This window comes from Dermacentor albipictus, chromosome 4 (genome assembly GCF_038994185.2).
Source record: "Dermacentor albipictus isolate Rhodes 1998 colony chromosome 4, USDA_Dalb.pri_finalv2, whole genome shotgun sequence".
NCBI lineage: Eukaryota > Metazoa > Arthropoda > Arachnida > Ixodida > Ixodidae > Dermacentor > Dermacentor albipictus.
This window is the reverse complement of record NC_091824.1, coordinates 109,466,033-109,487,022: the sequence shown is the minus strand read 5'-3', so window position 1 is coordinate 109,487,022 and position 20,990 is coordinate 109,466,033. Positions and strand designations below refer to the sequence as shown.

The 20,990-nt window shown below is 47.5% G+C and overlaps 1 protein-coding gene across 1 annotated transcript in view; it reads right to left on the bottom strand.

Moving 5' to 3' along the window:
- Positions 1 to 20,596, bottom strand: part of LOC135914025 (calphotin-like) — a 31,600-nt gene extending 11,004 nt beyond the window's left edge. The window contains exons 1-2 of the mRNA XM_070537978.1: positions 20,580 to 20,596; positions 19,001 to 20,009 (exon numbers count right to left, since the gene is read on the bottom strand). Of these exons, the coding sequence (XP_070394079.1) occupies positions 19,001 to 20,009; positions 20,580 to 20,582 (1,012 nt within the window). The 5' untranslated portion in view covers positions 20,583 to 20,596. The remainder of the gene's footprint in view (positions 1 to 19,000; positions 20,010 to 20,579) is intronic.
- Between the last annotated feature and the right edge of the window lie 394 nt (positions 20,597 to 20,990).

The window sequence follows — 20,990 nt, the reverse complement described above, 5'->3', positions numbered from 1 at the left end:
GACAAATGTAGTTGAAATGCAAGAGTAACCTCAGTGGCACCAGGTACAACTCTCCCTGCGCAAAGAGCATTGACTCTGTAATTTTACACCTTTCTTGCCTTTGGGTATTTTTTGGTCAGAGCGCTACCAGTCACTGTATGGCACTTCCAGATCGCGACCTAGATTGTTCCTCAGTGCGCACTGCGCTTAAAAAAAACTTCTGATTTCAAGTAGACTATTGCTGCATTTCAAATGAAGGTCGCCGCAGTATTTGTCTTATTGCATTCGATGGAGGCGCTTGTGATGTCGTTTTGAGGAAGGTTGGAGAATGTCCTTCCAACGTCCAAAGGAGAAAAAGACAATGTGGCGGAGCCTAACTATCGTTCAAAATCAATGCCTCCATTTCACTGATTTTAACTGTAGTTGCAGCACAATTCTTTTTGCCTCATTAGCAATCAAATCCCGGCTTTACTCCCTAAATATCCAACGATATTTGTGATATAGATGTCAGGTGCTGAAATCGTGTTATGCAGGCTTCTTTGTAACAATACTACTATTTGCGTGGGTTGCTTTTGTAGAAGCTCCTCTTCGGCTGATGAGATCATTTCTGCCATTCATGAGTTTCTACACCGATATGCTAACACCTCTGGAATTATCCTTATGGGAGAATTTAACATTCCGGACGTGGACAGGGAAACTATGGATCACACATAATCTTCTTCAGAAATTCTGTTTGACCTAATCTTATCATTTAACCTTCACCAAATTATCCTAGAACCGACACGTAAGCAAGGTTCAGTAAACAATTTCCTTGAGCTTATACTAATCATTGTTCATTTTTCAGGGTACCAAGCACAGACAGAATTTATTGAATGCATTTCAGATCACAACATACCGCTATGCTTGTTGCCTCTGGATTGCTCAATAAGAACGCGTTGTAGTACATCTATAGTATGCAACTTCGAGAAGGTGGATGATGACAGCGTACTAACCCACCTTGCGCACGAATTTAAAGACTCTTCTGAAATAAGCTCTGACTCGCCAATCGATGTGAACACAGCCTGACTTCATTTTAAGAATATGGTTTCCTACTGCGTAACTATGTTCCGTTAAAAAACAGGCGACCACAAAAAACAAGCCCATGGATAACTCTGGAAATAATCCACGCAAAGCGTCATGTAAAAAGGATACGTAACTCTATTAAAAATTATGAATCATGCCCATCCGAAACCAACAAACTAGCATGCGCCATGGCACATTTTCAAGAGACAGCCAAAGGAGCTAAGGAACATTATTTTCATGTAACGCTGTCTAACTTTCTGACAAACAGCCCTCAGCGATTCTGGAACCATTTCCGCCCAACTAAAGACATGTTATCGGACTTGTCTCCTGAGGAAAAAACTAACAACGCTAATGCGTACAATAACTATTTGAACTCGAACTTCACAAAAGATGACGGTAACCTTTCAGAATTGAGTAGCAGTTCAACATCGCGCATCGATCCTTAATCATATTTGGCGTAGTTATTTTTAACATGTTGCTAACCCTTGACTCTAAAATATCATGCGGACCAGGTGACATTCCAAACTGCTTTCTAAAGAGATACGCAGAGTGATGCAGCCGATACTTGGGCCTGATATTTCGAAAATCCCTATTGCAATCATCCTTACCCGATGACTGGAAAAATGCGAAAATCATCCCAATACAGAAAACAGGAGCTACGTCATTGTCCTCTAATTATCGACCAATATCTCTCACTAGCACCGCTTGCAAGATGCTCGAGCATATCATCCTTAAACACCTAACAAACTTTCTTGACACTAACAACTTTTTAACGCCACAGCAGCACGGATTCCGCCATGGATTGTCAACCGTCACGCATCTAACGGAAGTTGTGCAGGACCTCGCATTAATATCAACAACTGTAGCCAGACTGATATAATATTATTAGACCTTTCGAAAGCATTTGATCGCGTATGCCGCAGTAAATTATTAACAAAATTGCGAGATTTCATTGGCATGGGGAAATTTTAGACTGTGTAGCATATTTCTTGACAAACCGGACACAATTACGACTATTTCAGCATGTGGAATCTGCGACAGTGCCTGTCACATCAGGCGTCCCCTAAGGATCCGTGTTGGGGCCACTGTTATTTTTAATTTTCATTAACGACATAACCAGAAATATTGACTGTAACATCAAACTGTTTGCTGATGACTGCATCATCTACCAAACAACACCTACGAAGATCATGTTTCGCTTAGCAATTCACTAGACTAACTAAATGAATAGTGCAAAAAATGGCAAATGACGATGAACACAACTAAATCAGTTTGCATGACGGTAACAAGAAAACAACAACCTTACGACTTTCCGTACTTTATTATCGGCACAATGCTAACAAAAGCTCACCAGCATAAATACTTAGACATCACACTACCTTCTCACCTGAGATGGGACGCGCACATTGTCAATGTGACCTCGAAGGCATTACGCAAGCTATTTTATCTCCGAAGATGTCTCCGCCTCGCACCCACGTCGACTAAGCTTCTCGCGTATACTACTCTTGTTGGGCTGGTTTAGGCGTACGCTAACCCAGTTTGGTTTCCCCACTCATTAACTAATATAACGAAACTGGAAAAAGTACAGCGAAAAGCGCTGCCGTTTATTGACAAGTATTAGCGCACAGATTCACCCACTAACCTTGCGGCTATATTATGTTTAGCGACGCTATCATCTAGAGCGAAGCAAGCATGGCCCAAATTTTTATTTAACTTGATTCACAACTATTATAATATAGGCTTGACAAAATACATGTTTTTCGCAGTCACGATCATCAAGACAAAAACATGTGCACGCATTAACAGAATATACATGTCTTAATGACACATTCATGTACTCTTACTTCCCCCTCGTCATGACTGAAGGATCGCCTCGATCCTTCAGTCATTTCTGCAAGCTCATTATCTCAGTTCACATCACGGTTAGAATCCATGTCAAGCAATCAGTAACGCAGTCTTAGTCGCATAATATGCTTTGCAACTCTTGTAAGCCATGCTGATTATCATGAAGGTGTTTACTGTTATTTTTGTTCCAGTTTGCTGTCTTTTTAATGATGTGTTCTCGGTATTGCAGCGCATGTCTCCTAAATATGTTATATCTACATTTGTTTGTTTTTATGTATTCTTACCACCTATGGTCCCTGATGGGACTGGCAGTATTGAAAATAATTAAAGAAATAAATAAGTAAATTACTAAATAAATAGGAAGAAATTCGGAGTTATTGAAAGTTTGCAGAACTTTTAATACAGCAAGATGCACAACTAAGTTTCTAATTTTCTTCATATTACAGAGGTCTCTTTCGTTCGTGCGTGCGTTCGTGCGTGTGTGTGTGTGTGTGTGTGTGTGTGTGTGTGTGTGCGTGTGTGTGCGTGTGTGTGCGCGCGCGCGTGTGTGTGTGTGTGTGCGCGTGTGTGTGTCTGTGCGTACGTGTGTGTGTGTCTGTGCGTGTGCGTGTGTGCGTGTGTGTGTGTGCGTGCGTGTGTGTGCGCGCGCGCGCGTGTGTGTGTGTGTGTGTGTGTGTGTGCGCGTGTGTGTGTCTGTGCGTACGTGTGTGTGTGTCTGTGCGTGTGCGTGTGTGCGTGTGCGTGTGTGTGTGTGTGTGTGTGTGTGTGTGTGTGTGTGTGTGTGTGTGTGTGTGTGTGTGTGTGTGTGTCTGTGTGTGCGCGCACGTGCGTGCGTGCGTGCGTGCGTGCGTGCGTGCGTGCGTGCGTGCGTGCGTGCGTGCGTGCGTGCGAGCGCGCACGCGCGGCACGTCTAGCAGGAACGCCTAGCCGTGCACTCGAGCTCTTCGCGGGGTGTAAATGATACGACATGAGAACTGCTGCTGCCCATCGCAAACCACAACATGGCAGATGCCCGGCTTGTCACAACGCTGGCACAATTAGAAACACCAGCAGTGACGTTACAAGCGTCACACCTCGGTCAGCACAGAATGAAAGGAATAGATAAATTTAGTCTGGCGTTAACAGTCTGCTGTCCGTTCTGCTCAGATCAGTGTATGCACAATGTTCAGTGATGGAAATTCGAAACTCGGAGTGTATGGCGACCGGAAAATTTTGCACCGCCGGTGATCGCTGTGCACGCCGTAAATCATTAACGAAGGTGGCCAGGCAACGGCGTGCCTTATTTCGTTCGCGGGCGGACGTACGCTACCAGAGGAGGCATTTCACGCTGTCAATGGAAAGGCTAAGTGCGCGACACACATCAGACACAGTTTGACGGGCTCCTGCAAACGCGGTCCAGCGTTGCAGCAAATATTCGAGCATCTTCGTTTGCACGAACGGGTGGCACGAGCGCGACTAGGAGAAACAACCCAATTAAAAAAATGGCTGTGGCTTAGGTAAGGTTAAGCCCAGGATGCGAAGCATACTAGCCTTTATTTTAGTTGTTGAACCACTGTTTAGCCTGGTGAACTGCTGTTGCTTGGCTATATTTGGTTCGGCTAGACGAAGAAACAACTCATGCATTACTTCTTCGCCTTCAAGAGTGGAACGCGACAGCGTTCCCGTCGACCCGCCAAGGGGTGTAAGACAATGGGCTACAGGGCAGCGACTACGCGCCCCGCATTGGACGCGGTGAGCGTCGAGCAAAGCAGCGTTCGGCGCGGCAACGAAATGTGCGCCTGAGCAAGAGACGCACGCCTTAGAAACAGCGCGTTTCTAAGGCAACACCGCATTCACTAGAGGCGCTTTTGTACCGCTTTGAAGCGTTGTACTCGTGGCTCAGTGGTAGCGTCTCCGTCCCACACTCCGGAGACCCTGGTTCGATTCCCACCCAGCCCGTCTTGCAAGAGTTGAGCCAAAGCCACTTCTCCTCTGTCGTGACGTCACGGTGTCACGTGATTTCATGGTCACCGCCGCGCCTGAGGAGCTGGGTTGAGCCCTCGTAATATGCTTCGCATAAAATATATTCGCTTTAAAAAGTCAGAGAGATCGGTCTGAGTTGGCACGCCCTAACCTGCTACTCTGCACTGGGGAAAGAAAACGAAATGGGGATGGCGTATGACAATATATTGGTGCGATAATGCTGGTCGTTAACACAGCAGTGTATTTAACGGGTGTATTCCAATTCTGGCAGCTTTGAACCCAAGCAACGGTACACATTTCGAACCGTTTATAAGGCATATGGAAGACGCTTCTGCGACATGACGCCACCTCGTGACGACAAGGGGAGAAAAGCACACATTATTTCGGTATTTAAACTATTTGCGTTTGCGAACCGTCTGCGGACGTTTTGACTTACATTGAGCGCATAGGAAAGCGTGTTTGAGTTTTCGTGTGCGCCGACTACTTTCCCATCGAGTTTACAAGCGTCCGGCTTAGCCGCCATCATCTTTGAACAGGAAAGTAGCCTCCATCGTTTTAATTCGCAAGCTTTATTGGCTCATGAAACGAAAAATCTGGCGGCTTCCCCGTACATGGTACAAGAAGTCCCGTAGCCACAGCCGATAAATGAGAGGCACGTGGGTGCTGGGTTCCAAGCACCACCAGATGGCGCTCACGTTCACGCATAATTAATCACGCATAATAATAATTCACGCATAATAATTAATCTCATGGGTGGCGGCAATGGAAAAGAAACCTGCCATGAGTAACTACTTAAGGGGAAAAAACGAAATTAGGAAAGAAACCATTTATGATCACTCAAAGGGAAGCTCATTACTTTTCGAAGCGAGATCGGGATGCCTTAGAACACGCACGTATAAAGCGAGATATAAGAAGGAAGAAGAAGCATGTGCTTGCTGCGGTAAAGCTAGGGAAACGACGGAGCACATTTTATTAGAATGTGAAGACATCTATCCAGCGGTCGATTTAGGCACCACTGGCCTCCTTGAAGCCCTTGGGTTCAGCGGGAGCAGTGGTAAAGCAAACAGGTCCGCAATAGACATCAGTAAGAGGCGATTGGAGGATTGGTGGAAGAAAAGTAGGGAAACGACAAAGGACGGAGACGTACAAAAGCACAGTTCGCAATAGGGTATCAGAAAATTTGGACGTGGTAGTTCATAGTGTGTTTTTTTTTTCTCATTGGTTAACCTAGGTAGGATATTAGGCAGCATAGTAGCAAGAGCTTGGTGGCGCAAGCCACCGCCCAGTTCCAAAGGGGACGCTCATAACATCCATCCATCCATCCATCCATCCATCCAAGTCATCGTTTGTTTGTTTTCTTCCTTTTTTTTGTTTTAACATAGGTGGGACATTATGCAATGAAATAACAACAGCTTGGTGGCGCAACCCACCACCCCGTTCCAAAGGGGACGCTCATAACATCCATCTATCCATCCAGCAGCAGCGGGAGAAAGAAAAAAATTACGCGAGAATTCCTCTGGAAGCTGAGTCGGTGTAAACATTGTGCCATTTGCTCATCTCTAGGCAGCCTGGTGTCGTTATCAATGTTATGAAACTTGTTCCGACCTGTACAAACGACAGAACTGCGGCGACACTGACTGCTGCCGACGGCGGCGCAAGGTGAATTGATGACACAAGCTAACTACGGCAGGTGGCCGCTTCCAGGTGCGCTGATGACTTTCAGATCATTGTTAGCTGTTATCGCCCTTTAACACCTTATCCGTACGCGTCGAACTATTATAAACCGTGATCGAACGCACTCCGGTAGTGACTGCGTCTGGCGCTACCGCGAGGGCCGCATCTTAAAAGTGATCTGCGAAGGCGACAGTGAGCGCCGGCTGCTGACATCCATAGCGCTTCACGAAACTAACGTAAGGAAATACGATACGAATATCGACTGCCAGGCTTCGTGGGTGTCCACAGTAACACTCGATGCGCAGAACCAGCTTGTGGCTCTTTCCAGTGCGTGGACGCGGCGCAGACCGCAATGCTTGAAAAGCGTCAGTGTACGTGAGTGCTCACTTGGACTTCGCGGTTATTGACACAGATGGCATCTGTGACGATGAGTTTGATTGTGCAGCTGTTGCGGTAAGCCTCAGCGGTGTGTCTACGACGGTGGCAAGCATATCATCATCATCATCAGCAGCAGCAGCAGCAGCAGCAGCAGCAGCAGCAGCAGCAGCAGCAGCAGCAGCAGCTTGGTTACGCCCACTGCAGGGCAAAGGCCTCTCCCATACTTCTCCAACTACCCCGATCATGTACTAATTGGGGCCATGTCGTCCCTGCAAACTTCTTAAACTCATCCGCCCACCTAACCTTCTGCCACCCCCTGCTACGCTTCCCGTCCCTTGGAATTCAGTCCGTAACACTTAATAGCCGTCGGTTATCTTCCCTCCTCATAACATGTCCTGCCCATGCTCATTTCTTTTTCTTGATTACAACTCAGATGTCATTAACTCGAATTTGTTCCCTCAAGCATATACAACAGCAAGCGAGCATATACAACAGGCCTACACGTTCTTGCGATACCTTACTACTTGATTGATTAGTGTCTCGGTGTGGTGTGTCGTTTGTGTTATGCGGAGATTTTAATGCCCACCATCCACGATGGTGTAGCCATTCCCAAGACAATCGTGGGGCAGAGATTAACGAGATCATTATCGAGAACGATCTGCAAATACTGAATGACGGTTCACCTACATTTATTGGTAGAGGAAAGGAGCATTCCACTATAGACCTTGCGATATCAACGAGAGATGTGTGCCTAGCCTGGTCATGTGAACCTGACCCGTGGGGCTCAGATCACCGACCTATTTGGTTAACACCAACACATGCTGCCGGCCGCCAGGATGTCGTTTATACTGTGACTAACTGGGACAAGTTCCGACAGCTGATCTCAGAGGCACCATCTCAAAACAGCCTGTTTAAACTTATGAGTGAGTGCTTACAAGAAGCTACAGTACAACGATGACGGAGTATCGGCAAACCAAACCCCGATCTAAAGCATTTGCGGCTCCACGCATGTCGACGGCGCGCTTATAGACGAGCACAGTGCTCTAAACGATGCATCGACTGGACTGTATATAATCGCATTCATGCAGCCATACGGCGGCATACAAAAAAACTTCGTCGCAAGAGCTGGGAAGCTTTGTGCAGTTCGTTGTATACTGCAAGTGGTTTTGGAAGTGTATGGCGCATACTGAAGGCTCTCCGCACTCCTGAAATCTGCAAGAATTCTACGGCTGCATTGAGCATAGCGAGTGGCCACTCACCAAAAGTAATAGCGGAGGCATTTGCAGACATTTTCGTCTCTCCTGTATTCAGTGACACCACAAATAGCGACTTCCTTTCTTTGACAAGTCACAGCACCATAACCGCTTCCTACGGTCCAGCCTGCCAGATGGACGAGGCAGATGTCAGTCTTGAGGAGCTGCGACACGCGCTGAGCCTCTCCAAACGCTGCACTGCTCCGGGCGAAGATGGTGTGACGTATCAAGCATTGCGATACGTTGACAAGAGTTTTCATGACCGTATAATGGACGAGTATAATGAAGTATGGAGAGTCGGTGTAATCCCTGCTGAATTGAAATCGTCCGTGGTAATATCAATTTTAAAGCCCGGGCGTCATGCAAGGCACCTCAAGCCCTACCGGCCAATATCCCCAACTTCAAATGTCCTCAAGTTGATGGAGCGAATGGTCTTGTTTCGCTTAGATGTCAGGCTATATATAGAAGAGCTAAATTTTTTCCCTGATGTCATGAGTGGATTTCGTCGCAGCCATTCAGCTCTGGACAGCATATCAGACCTTGTCGACCCTCGAATTTGCTAAAAGAAACAAACATTCGGCCTACATACTCTTTTTAGACATACAGCAAGCTTTCGATTGAGTTCCGCATAAGGCGATTATTTCCGCTCTTGCAACCGTGGGAATTGCGGGTCGTCTGCTCCACTTTGTGCATCGATGGATGGATGGATGAATGGATGGATGTCATGAGCGCCCCTTTGGAATGGGGCGGTGGGTTGAGCTACCAAGCTCTGGCTATTATACTGCCCAATTTCCAACCTAGGTTAAACAATAAAAAGGGGAAAAAACACTATGAACTACCACACCCAAATTTTTTGATCGCCTATAGCGTACTGTGCTTTTGTACGTCTCCGTTTTTTGCCGTTTCCCTACTCTTCTTCCACCAATCCTCCAATCACGTCTTACTAATGTCTATTGCCCCCCGGACATGTTTATTTTTCCACCTCTCCCGCTGAACCCAAGGGCTTCAAGGAGGCCAGTGGTGCCTAAATGGACCACTGCGGTCTTCACATTCTAATAAAACATGTACTACAGACCGGCACATTCCCGCATGGCACCCTGCTACACGCCATGTACCCTATGAGCTATACCCACAAACGCGCTTTCTGCTCTACGCCCAATACCCTCTACCACATGGTATGGAAATGTCAACAAAACGCATCGACACCGCCCATCACCGGACCAACCGTCGAGCAGTGGGAGGCCCAGCTGACAAGCTCGAGCCCTGAAGACCAGCATCGCCTGGTGAGCAGGGCCAGGTTATCAGCTCAGGCCCACGGCATCCTGGACTAGGGAAGCCGCCCACCTCGGGCGATTTTACCGTCGGCTCATTTCTACTAATAAAGTTTATTCCTCCTCCTCCTCCTCCTCCTCCTCCTCCTCCTCCTCCTCCTCCTCCATAGTTTCCCTAGCTTTACCACAGCAAGCACATGCTTCTTCTTCCTTCTTATATCTCGCTTTATAGGCGCGTGTTCTAAGGCTTCCCGATCTCGCTTCGAAAAGTTATGAGCTTCCCTTTGAGTTATCATAAATTATTTCTTTCCTAAATTCGTTTTTATGCATTGCATATTGCAATCACTCAGTTCAGCCCTTGGGCGCGGCCGGGCAGCCACCATTGACCTTTAGCGCAACCACGTGACGTGACGTCACGACAGCCGGAGGAAAAGCTGGGCCCCAACTCGCGCAATATGCAACGCATTCTTGGCTTAACCAAGCTAAGCCTGGGCATTTTTTTCTTCTTAAGTAGTTACTCATGACCGGTTTCTTTTCCATTGCCGCCACCCATGAGATTATTTCAGCCCTGACTTTCCGCTTGACCTTGTTTGTTGCTGTATTGCCCACCCTACAGGCCGCATACTTGCTGGTAAGCTTCCTAGTTCTTTTCCTCCACTGTGAATCAAAGTTTTTCCTGTACAGATACCTGAACACTCTCCCAGCCCATTTACTTTCTTCCGTAATCCTCAGCCGTTCTTCATGCTCAATTTTACTGCGAGCTTCCCTCACTTCAAAACTAGTCCAGCCCACATCACCCTGCACAGCTTCGTGTGTAGTCTTCGCGCGGGCGCCCAATGCGAGGCATAATTTTCTATCGGAGTGCCGGATGAAAGTGCGTGTTGGAGAAATAACTAGTGAATACTGATATGTGAACTGCGGTGTCCCACAGGGCAGCGTATAACCGCCGCTTCTGTTTAACACCGTACTCGCCACGCTTCCAAGTCGTTTGCCTCGGGACAGTGACTTCCCTGTGAGCATAGCTGTCTACGCAGATGACAGTGCTTTGTGGATAAGCGACCCTTCGCACCTTGGTCCGCGGCTTCTTGCAAGCTTGCAAAGAGCTCTAAACGCTACTTCGGAGTACTTGGGAGAAGTTGGCCTGCTCATATCACTTGCTAAGCCGTCTGATAGCATATCACCCTAAACAATGCGCTCGTCGAACAATCAGCCCACTATAGTCTATAGTTTATAGACGAAACGCCTATAAACTGGCGGCGACAATACCGTTATTTGGGGTCAATTGTGGATGATCGCATCTCTTGGCGTCCTGCCGTTAAATTTGTACAATGCAAATCGCACTCCCTCCTTAAGTGTGTGGCCGCCTTGATTGCTTGAGGTGCTGGCTGCGACCAAACAACGGCTCACCAGGTGTACCAGTGATCTGCACTCTCGGGCAAGATGTGCGCATTACCAGTCGTGAACATACCACCTAGTTTGACGGCCCAACTGGAGCGAGATCATCGCGTTGCGCTTCGACTAATGCTTGGATTACCTCGTGAGGCGCAATTTATTGTATTGCTCACTGAAGCGCATCAGTTACCCCTGAGGCTGCAAGCAGACCAGAAAGCTCTATCATATTGAGCGTCTGCACCGCGCATGGAATGGTCAATCGCTCCTTGATCGTCTCATTCACCGCCCTTTATCTCGCATGGGAAAAATGGCGGCATTATTATTGAATATTACTGACATTTCTGAATATGCTCCTTCAGATACACCTCCGCCTCCAAAAGATATCACGAAACACGTATTCCCCATTTACCTCACAATCCCTGACATGCACAAAAGTCTGATATGCCAGCTTCGGCAATATTCGAATTGACTCAGTCTCACATATTAGAACATTTTTCAGATTATCTTCAAGTATTCGCAGCTACACCTGTACCCAGCGACGGTAAAAGCGCCTCTGCCGCTTTTTTCTGCCCTTCAACTCAACTACGGCGTATCTTCCAAATACCTCATCCAACTTCGTCAACAACTGCGGAGCTAGCAGCAATTAATGTTGCGCTGAAATACGTGCAAGGGGAGTTCACTACATCGAAGGTTGCCATCTTTACCGACTCCCGTGCTGCCCTTAGCAGGTTACATATACAACGCACCGAGATTGATTGTCCACTTGTGCGCAGTATTACTGACTCTGCGAGCGAAATTTCATCACGTGAGCCATCTCTCGTTGCTCAATGGATACCTTCACACGTAGGAATCGCCGGAAATGAAGAGGCTGATCGGCTCGCTTCAAGTTGCGCTAATAACAATTTTGACTGCCCAGAAATTTTGTGCAAGCTTGATGACGCTCGTCTGCTGATTCGTCGCCACCTACTCAAGCAGCATCCAGACCAGCGCGTAGCAGATTGAACGTTCCCGCCCTGTGTTCGCGGTTTAGGCTTGCCTCGTCGCGCTAGAGCACAACTACTCAAGCTGAGGGTTGGCTGCGTGAACGTGCACGAACGTTTACACAGACAAGGACGTGTGGCAAGTCCATTGTGTACGCCTTGTGGCTGCTGGGAGACACTTCGGCACCTTATAATTGAGTGTCCCGCTTTCAGTGCGCAGCGCATGTCGCTAGTGAGAAACTATCATCTCCTTGGCCTGCGGTGTACGACACTCGAGGAATGTTTATACCCCAATGGTTGTGCGTCTAAACATTATCAGGATCATCGCGCCCTACTTACTTTTCTAGAGTTAACTAAGGGCGCTATAACGTAAAACTATTCCAATCTTTTCTATTCCAATTCTGCTATCAGCCCTCCACGATTGGTCAAAAACTTTTTTCGACCACCCCCACTTCACCTGTCTATCACGCGACGTCACGAAAACCGCGATGCCTTCCCTGCTGATATGATGTGTACACACTGATTAAGCATGATTTGACAGAAAAAAGAAAAACAGTTATTGCTGATTCGACCAATTTTCGCCATTAGCCCTCGGCTATTGGTAAAAAGTTTTCGGGCTGCACCCACTCCCCTGCCTGTCACGCGACGTCACAAAACCGCAAGAACTCACAGCGTCAAAGTGACGTGTACGCGATAAAGATGCGTTATTATGCCGAACAAAACTGAATTTTTTTCGGAATAGCCGCAGGCTGCCCCGTTCCGAAAGGAATAGAAGATGGCTGCCGCCGATCGCTCAGACGCTGGCTACTCGCACCTGCCGGAGAGCATGGGTGTATTTGCGTATAATAAAGCTTCTTGCGTGGCCGTGTAACGTTTTCGAGCACTTTCCGCACGTTTACCCCCTCATTCTGCCAACTCTTCTTACTTAATGGTCCGTTTTAGCGTCATTCTTGAGCTTCCGTTGCATGCCGCCGCGATTTTCGACCAGCCACCTCAAGCTAAGTAAAGGAAAGCCGACCAATCGTAGACGCCGGCACCACCCTCTTCATCCGGTTATCGACTTTCAGTGCAGTGGCTCAGCCCCATCGACTCCCTCTCCACTTGAGCGTTCTCCTCGCCTCTTCTCAGCCAATTCGATACGACAAGCCGCTCAGTGTAGGCAATGTTATTTGTTTTTCAAGCAAACAAAAGTGACCTCCTATGAACGAGGAGAGCATTTGATTGGTCTGTTCAGACTACCTTGCGGGTTACCGCCCGGTGCTTGCGTTGCTGGTTACGTAAATTTGACGTCAAGAGATTGGAATAGAAACATATTGGAGTAGTTTTACGTTATAGGGCCCTAACTTAGGATCACGTTTGTAGCGTCGACACTATTCTATTCAACTTTCTGTAGTAGTGTGACCTTCAGTGACCGCCCCTACTGTGTGTGATCTGTATCGTGTTCTACTTTAGTCTTTACATTTCTCCTGTTGCGCTTCCTTTCCACTTTCCTTCCCTCCTTCGTATCTTCCATTTCTGTGATGCTGTCACCTCCCTTCTGAAGAGTAGAAGAGTAGGCAGGCGTTGTGCCCGTTCCGGGGGGTGTGGCCAGCCTGCTCCTCGCTTTCCCTTTCCTATTATTTGTGTATATGTGTTCAAAATAAATAATAATAATAATAATAATAATAATAATAATAATAATAATAATAATAATAATAATAATAATAATAATAATAATAATAATAATAATAATAATAATAATAATAATAATAATAATAATAATAATAATATGCTGGCTGCTGGCTGCCTTGAAGATTACCCAAAAGCTTGAGGCACTGAGTCTGTTCCACAAAGTGCTTGCCTGCTTAGACAACCTGTGTGAGTGGGTATGCACAATTAATCTCTCTCCGAACAGTAAAGTTGGGCCACTGGGTATGTGCGACAGGGCATGTGGCATTAGGCATGTGAACATTATTAGCCAATCTCATCGGAATGGGTATTTGCCCTGAGTAGGTGCCCGAAAAGTAAGTAGAACAGAAAGGAAGAAGTGAAGAAGTCGACTAAGAGAAATGAAGGAGTCGCCATCAGAAGTAGACGAGTGTGAAGAAAGTAGTTTAGGGAGCAAAAAATGAAACGAGTGCGTGCATTTAAGGACGAGCGTTGAGCTGCAATAAATGTCATTTGACATCAAAAAAGATTTCGCTTCTCAAATGCACATGGGATCCGCCAATTTCTTGCATTCTTTTGTGCCTTTCGTCAGTGGCTCAAGGACTAATCTTCTTTTTCGTTGACTTTAGACGAGGGTCAACCTGAGAACACTGAAATGCCCTGACAACAACGACGGCAGAATAATTACCTTGACTTTTGAGGACAAAGGCCGGCATTGGCGGTGCAACGGACAGGATGGACGGATAGACACAGCAAATAGGGTCTCAACCTTTTGTTTTATGTCGCAGTAAGATCTATTGAACTAGTTCGTAATATTTCAATGTAGCTTGTTTAGCTTAACATGGTGTTGTTTCTTTCTTTCTTTGATTGTTTATACAAGAAGCTCTCACAAAATCGGCGAGGGGGCATGGCTAAAGGCAAGCAGTTACGTGGCTGGGAAGTGATACCTTTGCAGCTGCAGCAAAATTCACAAAAATTTTGAAAACGTATGCTAATAATGCATAATAACGAGAGTATTCCTTAACAGTTCGGTTGAGAACATTTGCACACATAGAACGTTTTGGCCACATGCACATTTTAAACATTTCAGAACAATTTATCGCAAGATCATATTGGCTAGCACAATGCAGACACGAAGAAAGAAATTTTCAAATATTTTAGTACTCTATTAGCAGTTCCATCATTTTCTTCTGACGTTTGGTGTTTTTTTGGTGTTTGGCGTTTGGTGTTTGTTCTTCTGGTGTTTGACAACTCTAGAAACATCGGCTAATCATTTAAAATTTCGGCAGTTTTAAAGGCAAGCTTTTGTTCCTCAAATCGTTTTCTCTATCGTGGCTTAGATATCATATTTCTTCTTAAATTGTACGTACTTTCGTTATTTACATAATGGGATTAAAATAATGACATTTGCGTTTAATGTCCTCGTAATGCTTCCAACACTAGCTTGTATCTACAAGTTTTCGTTATGTTTAGTGTTTTGTATTTGTTATGAAATGACACAATGCAATCTCTGCATCCTACATTCGCTATTGCCCGGAGCGCACGATTCTGCAACGTTTCCTAAGAGCCTGTAGGTTTGTCTGCGTTGTAGTGGACCATACTAGGAACCAGTGTATGAAGCGAGAATATATAGCGCAATGCATATAGTGAGCGTTTCCTGCAAGTGGGACAATGTGTCTCTACTTGTTCTCATTGCAAACAGAAAGATGCCAGATTTATGAATATCAGTATGCTGTGCCTACAATAAGTTCTCGTGAACTTTGATTCCTGGAAATCGAGTAGTTGTTACCTTTTGAATGAAATCATTACGAAATATTAAGCGTGCATTTTCGGCAGTTGTCGTAGTCTTATATTTGAAAGTAAGTAGTTCGTCTCGTCTTTATTTAGTTTGTTGGGCCTAAATTCTACAACCAATCATTTGCCTGAATATTAAATATGTATCTGAATGATCTGTAGATCTCTACCTCAAAATATTGTAGCAGAACGACGACTGTTGACAGTGAAGTAACGCGTTAGCATCGGCTCAATATACCGTAGGGCAACGTATTGCTACCGTCGAAATGAGTAATGTATGAGGCGTGTATGCAGCGGGACTCCTCTTTCGCGCTTCCCTAAAAACACTCGGCGCCACCTAGCACCGCCGCTTCGAAGCCTGCGCGGGGCCTCCAAAATACATGGCTTTTTGGGTAACACGCTTCGTGCACCTGCGTGCGAACACTGAGAAACGCGTCCTGCGGCAGCCGCGCTCCTCTATTGCGCTTCTTTCTGGACATGCTACGCCATCTAGTGGCACGTCCGAGAAGTCCGTTCGTCGCCTCCGAGACAAGAAGCGCGGCGCGCGCGGCGCGCCGGTGCCTCCGAACACTGAAGCGGGAGACACATGGTGCGATTTTGGGTGCGATCGGTCGTACGACCATTCGCATCGGCAGCCGCACTCAACAGGTTCTCAACCAAATCCGCCGCGCGTGCGACCAACTTGCTGAATATTCTCGTGCGACTGCCGCATCGGTCAGGCGACCGCAGCCAATGACAGCGCAGGTAGCGCGAACGTCACCGCCACGTCATAGACCCGACGGGGCGGAGCCGGCGAGCGAGCGCCTCGCCGCTCCGATCACGTCTGTTTTTTTTTCTCCCTGGTCGAAACGAGGGCCTCTTTCGCCGCTGACGGCGGCACATAAATAAGCTGCAATTTGTTTCTGACACGAAGTAACTTATAGAATTAAGTGGCCTCGAAAGAGTGCATGTTAATAAACGTTGTGCGATATAGTAAATCGTTAGCGTGATTTCTAATCGGACGCGGTCAGCGCAGACGCGCCATCAATCGTCTATACGAAGCGGCTCGCCTGACTGGCGTGTTTACTCATCGCTACTAACGGCACCGAGAAAACTAACCGTATTTTGACTTAAGATAAACATAACTGCTCAGGCATTGATTGTGCTGATCAATTTAGGGCTTTATTACGAGCTGTGGACGCATCGGCATGGGCCCTCAGCCTCGGATAGGCGGCCCGCTAGCTAGGCCTACACAGTCTCCCAGCGATCGCAAGCTCGCCTGGCAGCTCGTTCGCTTCCGTCGGCCAATGAAATCATATGTGCTGCAATTTAAGCGTGAGATAACTGTGTACATGTTGTGGCGCTTCGTTATACGAGCTGCAAGCGATCGTGTCGCAAGCGCCACCGGTGTCTGATTCGATGGCCGAGCGAGCTATGCCTGCCGGCTCCTATCCATCGGCGGCTGTCAACGAAGCCGTTACTGCTAACGCGGCCTTGTGGAAACACGTCTGCAGTGCTTCCATAGGCGTGTTTATATTGTCATCGTTTGTTTCAAACAAGAGAGCTGTGCAAATAGATTTGCTTTCACGTTCTGTTCGAAGTTATGCAGCATTCCGAACTTCCACGCAGCGGCGCCGGTTCTGGGCGGAGCTATCCGCCGCTCGCTCATTCGTACCATGTGTCCCGAATCGCCGCATGCGGCAAGTCGCACACGACGCGCCGTACGACAGATCGCACGGAAAATCGCACCATGTGTCTCCCGCATGAGGATTGTTCCATCGCTTGCCGCGCACTCGGTGGCACTTATGGCGCAGCTCGCCGAAAACGTTGTCAGAATTGTCAGAATTCTTTTTCTGAAGAAGTGACTTCTTTTCGCTAGAAGTGACGTTTTATAAGTGACGAAGCTTAACGTTTCACGGGAAACTATCTGTGGTATATCTGGCCCTAGAGGCAAAACACTGATGTGGTCACCGCAAAAACCGTGTCACAACGGACATAGTGAGCTCGTGTATTTATATTTATTATGGTACAAGGGACTTATCAGCGTTGATCCGAGTGTTTCAAGCTGATTGTAATTCATTTACGTAAACGTTCTGAGAATTTGTGGTGCCCAGCGATAATACGCCTCCCGGCCGACAGGGAGTATAGGCTGATATTGCAACCGCATGGTGCGCCAGACAGCTTGCTACTTATTGTTGCATCTGGATGAAACTTGATGTGTCTCTGGTTTAGTATTCAGAGAGATGTTAGTTTAACTTTGCGAAGTTCTGAACTGATTACGATCAGCAAGGCCACTGGCTAGATCTCAGTAGCAACTCACTTAACTACTTCACATCATTGATATCCCCCTGGGAACCGAACGTGCTTCCCTGGTGCTTAGCCACGCGTTGCCATAGCCTCTGAAAAACGGTGTTGTACTAGTACTGTGATGGCAATTTTACTCTAGGGCTTCGTATTGATGTGCTATGAGGGTCAAATGAAACGTGAACAGCGGAGTGCGGGGCCAAAGCATAAGTGAAGGTGTATAGTGCGCGCCGTGACGTCATCAACCATTGACAGGCACGCACATCCGCGTTGGCCGCACCGCGCGATGTTTTCGCTTCTGTTCTGGTTCTTACATTTGAAATTGAGAATATAAAAAGGAAAGAGAAGCTAAACCATTGTAGTTGGCGGCGAATATTGTAGCGCAGTTCGCCTAAACCATAAGTGGTAACAACGCCAACAGCGGTGCGCGTAGTGTAGTTTGCACCCCCTTTATATAGATTCGCTCATGTGGTTTGCCGCTTGTGCACCACATTCATTCCTTCAATTGGCAAACTGGCGCAGCCGCGACGGGGGCTGGCGTGGGCATGCCGACCGCGTTTGGCCGTTTGCTTCACTCCCAAACGAGCACCGCGCGACCAAATCGGATGTGCGCGCTTGTCAATGGTGATGACTGGATGGCGCGCACTATATTAATCACTAGACGGCGCACTATATATATATATATATATATATATATATATATATATATATATATATATATATATATAGTGCGCGCCGTCCAGTCATCCTTTACTTATGCTTGGGCCCCGCGCTCCGTTGTTCCCGTTTCATTTGACACCGATAGTACTCTCGTAAGAGGGCCGTAACTCCATCCTTCCTTAAGCTTTAATTGAATGAGAATATAAACGTGGGATTGGTGTTTTGAACAATGAATGTAGCAACGCTGAAACAATGAAACAGTGAACAATGGTTACATTAATGAAAGAAATATTGTAGACAGTAGGGCAAGTTGAAAATTGGTTAAGTTTATTCTCGCCTTTCCCTTGTGCCTTGATGAAAGGGGACAAAAGAAGACGGACCCTAAATTTGTTAAATCTACTAACTTTCGACGATGACTGTGTTGCTTCCCACGAAGGAGATTTCTGAAAATAGGCAAAATAATATTGATTAGTATAATGTTCTCCTAATACACTTAATGCTGTAAAATTCAAATAATGAATAACAAATTCTTTTTGACCGTTGTTGCAAGCGCAGCATACTGTAGCCACTGGTAGGAAGTTCGGCATGTGGCCTTTCCAATATAACTTCTTAATTCCATTGTGTACAACACCTCAAACATTAAATAAAGACAGAAAAGAACTGTGATTGGCGCAAACAAGACGGACTTATCTAAAGCATAGTAGCAATATCAGCCGGTGATTGTTATTTTTTGTTTGTTTGTTTGAGCTCAAGTATCGTTCTTTTATTTGAACGTCAGGCTGTTTCAAGCAACGCATTTCAATGTACGTGAAGTACTTACACTTCTTCCTGCGGAGGAGAGCGGTGTAGTCGTAGGCGCTGCCGAGACCATAGCCGTAGTTCAGGCCATAGCCGAGGAGACCGTGACCGAAACCGTAGTGGCCAGCGCCGTAGCCGAGGGAGCCAACACCGTAGCCGTAGACTGGGGCGGCGTGGTAGGAAGCGAAAGCTGGGGTGGCAACAGCGGTGGCGACTGGGGCAGCGTGGTGGACGGTGGTGGTGGCCACAGCTGGAGCAACGTGGGCAACGGTGGCGACAGCTGGAGCAGCGGCGTAGGTGGCAACTGGGGCAGCGGCGTAGGTGGCGACTGGGGCGGCGTGAGCGACAGTGGTCACAGCTGGGGCAGCAGCATAGGTGGCGACTGGAGCGGCAGCGTAGGTAGCGACTGGAGCGGCGTGGGCAACAGTAGCGACAGCTGGAGCAGCAGCGTAGGTGGCGACTGGAGCAGCGTGAACGGCGGTCACGGCTGGGGCAGCGTGGTAGGTGGACACGGTGCGGGTAACAGCTGGGGCAGCAGCGTAGGTGGCGACTGGAGCGGCAGCGTAGGTGGCGACTGGAGCGGCGTGGGCAACAGTGGTCACAGCTGGAGCAGCAGCGTAGGTGGCGACTGGAGCAGCGTGAACGGCGGTCACGGCTGGGGCAGCGTGGTAGGTGGACACGGTGCGGGTAACAGCTGGGGCAGCAGCGTAGGTGGCGACTGGAGCGGCAGCGTAGGTGGCGACTGGAGCGGCGTGGGCAACAGTGGTCACAGCTGGAGCAGCAGCGTAGGTGGCGACTGGAGCAGCGTGAACGGCGGTCACGGCTGGGGCAGCGTGGTAGGTGGACACGGTGCGGGTAACAGCTGGGGCGGCGACGGCGTAGCTGGCAGCTGGGGCGTAGCTGTAGCCGAGGCCAAGACCAGAGTAGCCGATGCCATGAGCAAGGCCGTAGTTGGAAAGGCCGAGACCGTAGCCGCCGGTGATGCCAGCGAAGGCGCTGGTGGCCAGAGCCAGGACAATGCAGGCACGGATCTGGGCAAAGAATACGATGTGGTGGCCTAAACATCATTCGTCTAAACAACAAGGTGCTGCCTTAATGTGTACAGCTTTTCCTGAATATTGGATAGTAGATATCTAAGGTTCTATTTGTGTCCTATATTAGTGTAAACGTTGATGAATGGTGAAATTACTGGAGTACAAATATCTCCGGCTGCAATAAGACTTTTTAATCGCCCTATACAATTATAAATGATCAAGGTTTGCCTAATTGCTTTGAATTCTAGTTTCGCATGATGTGTTTAAGTATTCGCCCCAAGCTTATTTTGTGTCAAAGCGAGTGGCAGCAGTTTGGCTATGCGTCCAGCTTCTGGTACCCAAAACTGATTTCGGACCGCGGCTTTATAAGGAAGTGTTGATCAGGAAGAAGCTAGATATGGTAAAGATGAACGTAAGCATCCTAACGAGCGTACGACTAAATCTGAACAACTGTCTTGCATGTTCATCAAACGTTTGACTTCAGCTTCCCTGTAAGCCCAACTCCCTTTAAAGCTCTCTTATGGATCCAAGCAAGATTCTTATTAGAGACATGCTGGTGCTTCTTACCATGGTCTTTCTCAGCTGCTGACGGTCCAACTGCTGACTTTACCACCGTTCGGTCTCCTTTTTATATCGAAATGCTCACCGGCGGCTCTCTAGCGGTGGCCGAACAAAGTGCGTAGATACAAAAGAACAAAAAGGAAGACGATATATTGCAATTTATGCATGTTTTACCAAAGCGGCTAGAAACGCATTCCGCTCCTTCCCAGGCGTTCTGTCCTCCTCACTTAAGGTGAAGCAAAAAGAAGGGACGAGCCACGCAACCATAATAGAGAGGCAGTGCTACAGCCCGACCTTGACACCCTGTATCCGCACGGTCTATCGCTGGCCTCTACACGTACAATCATTTGTGCTGAGAATATAACTGCGCTCGGAACCAGCGGAATACAAAAGAAGCCGATGTGAGAAGCCGGGCTG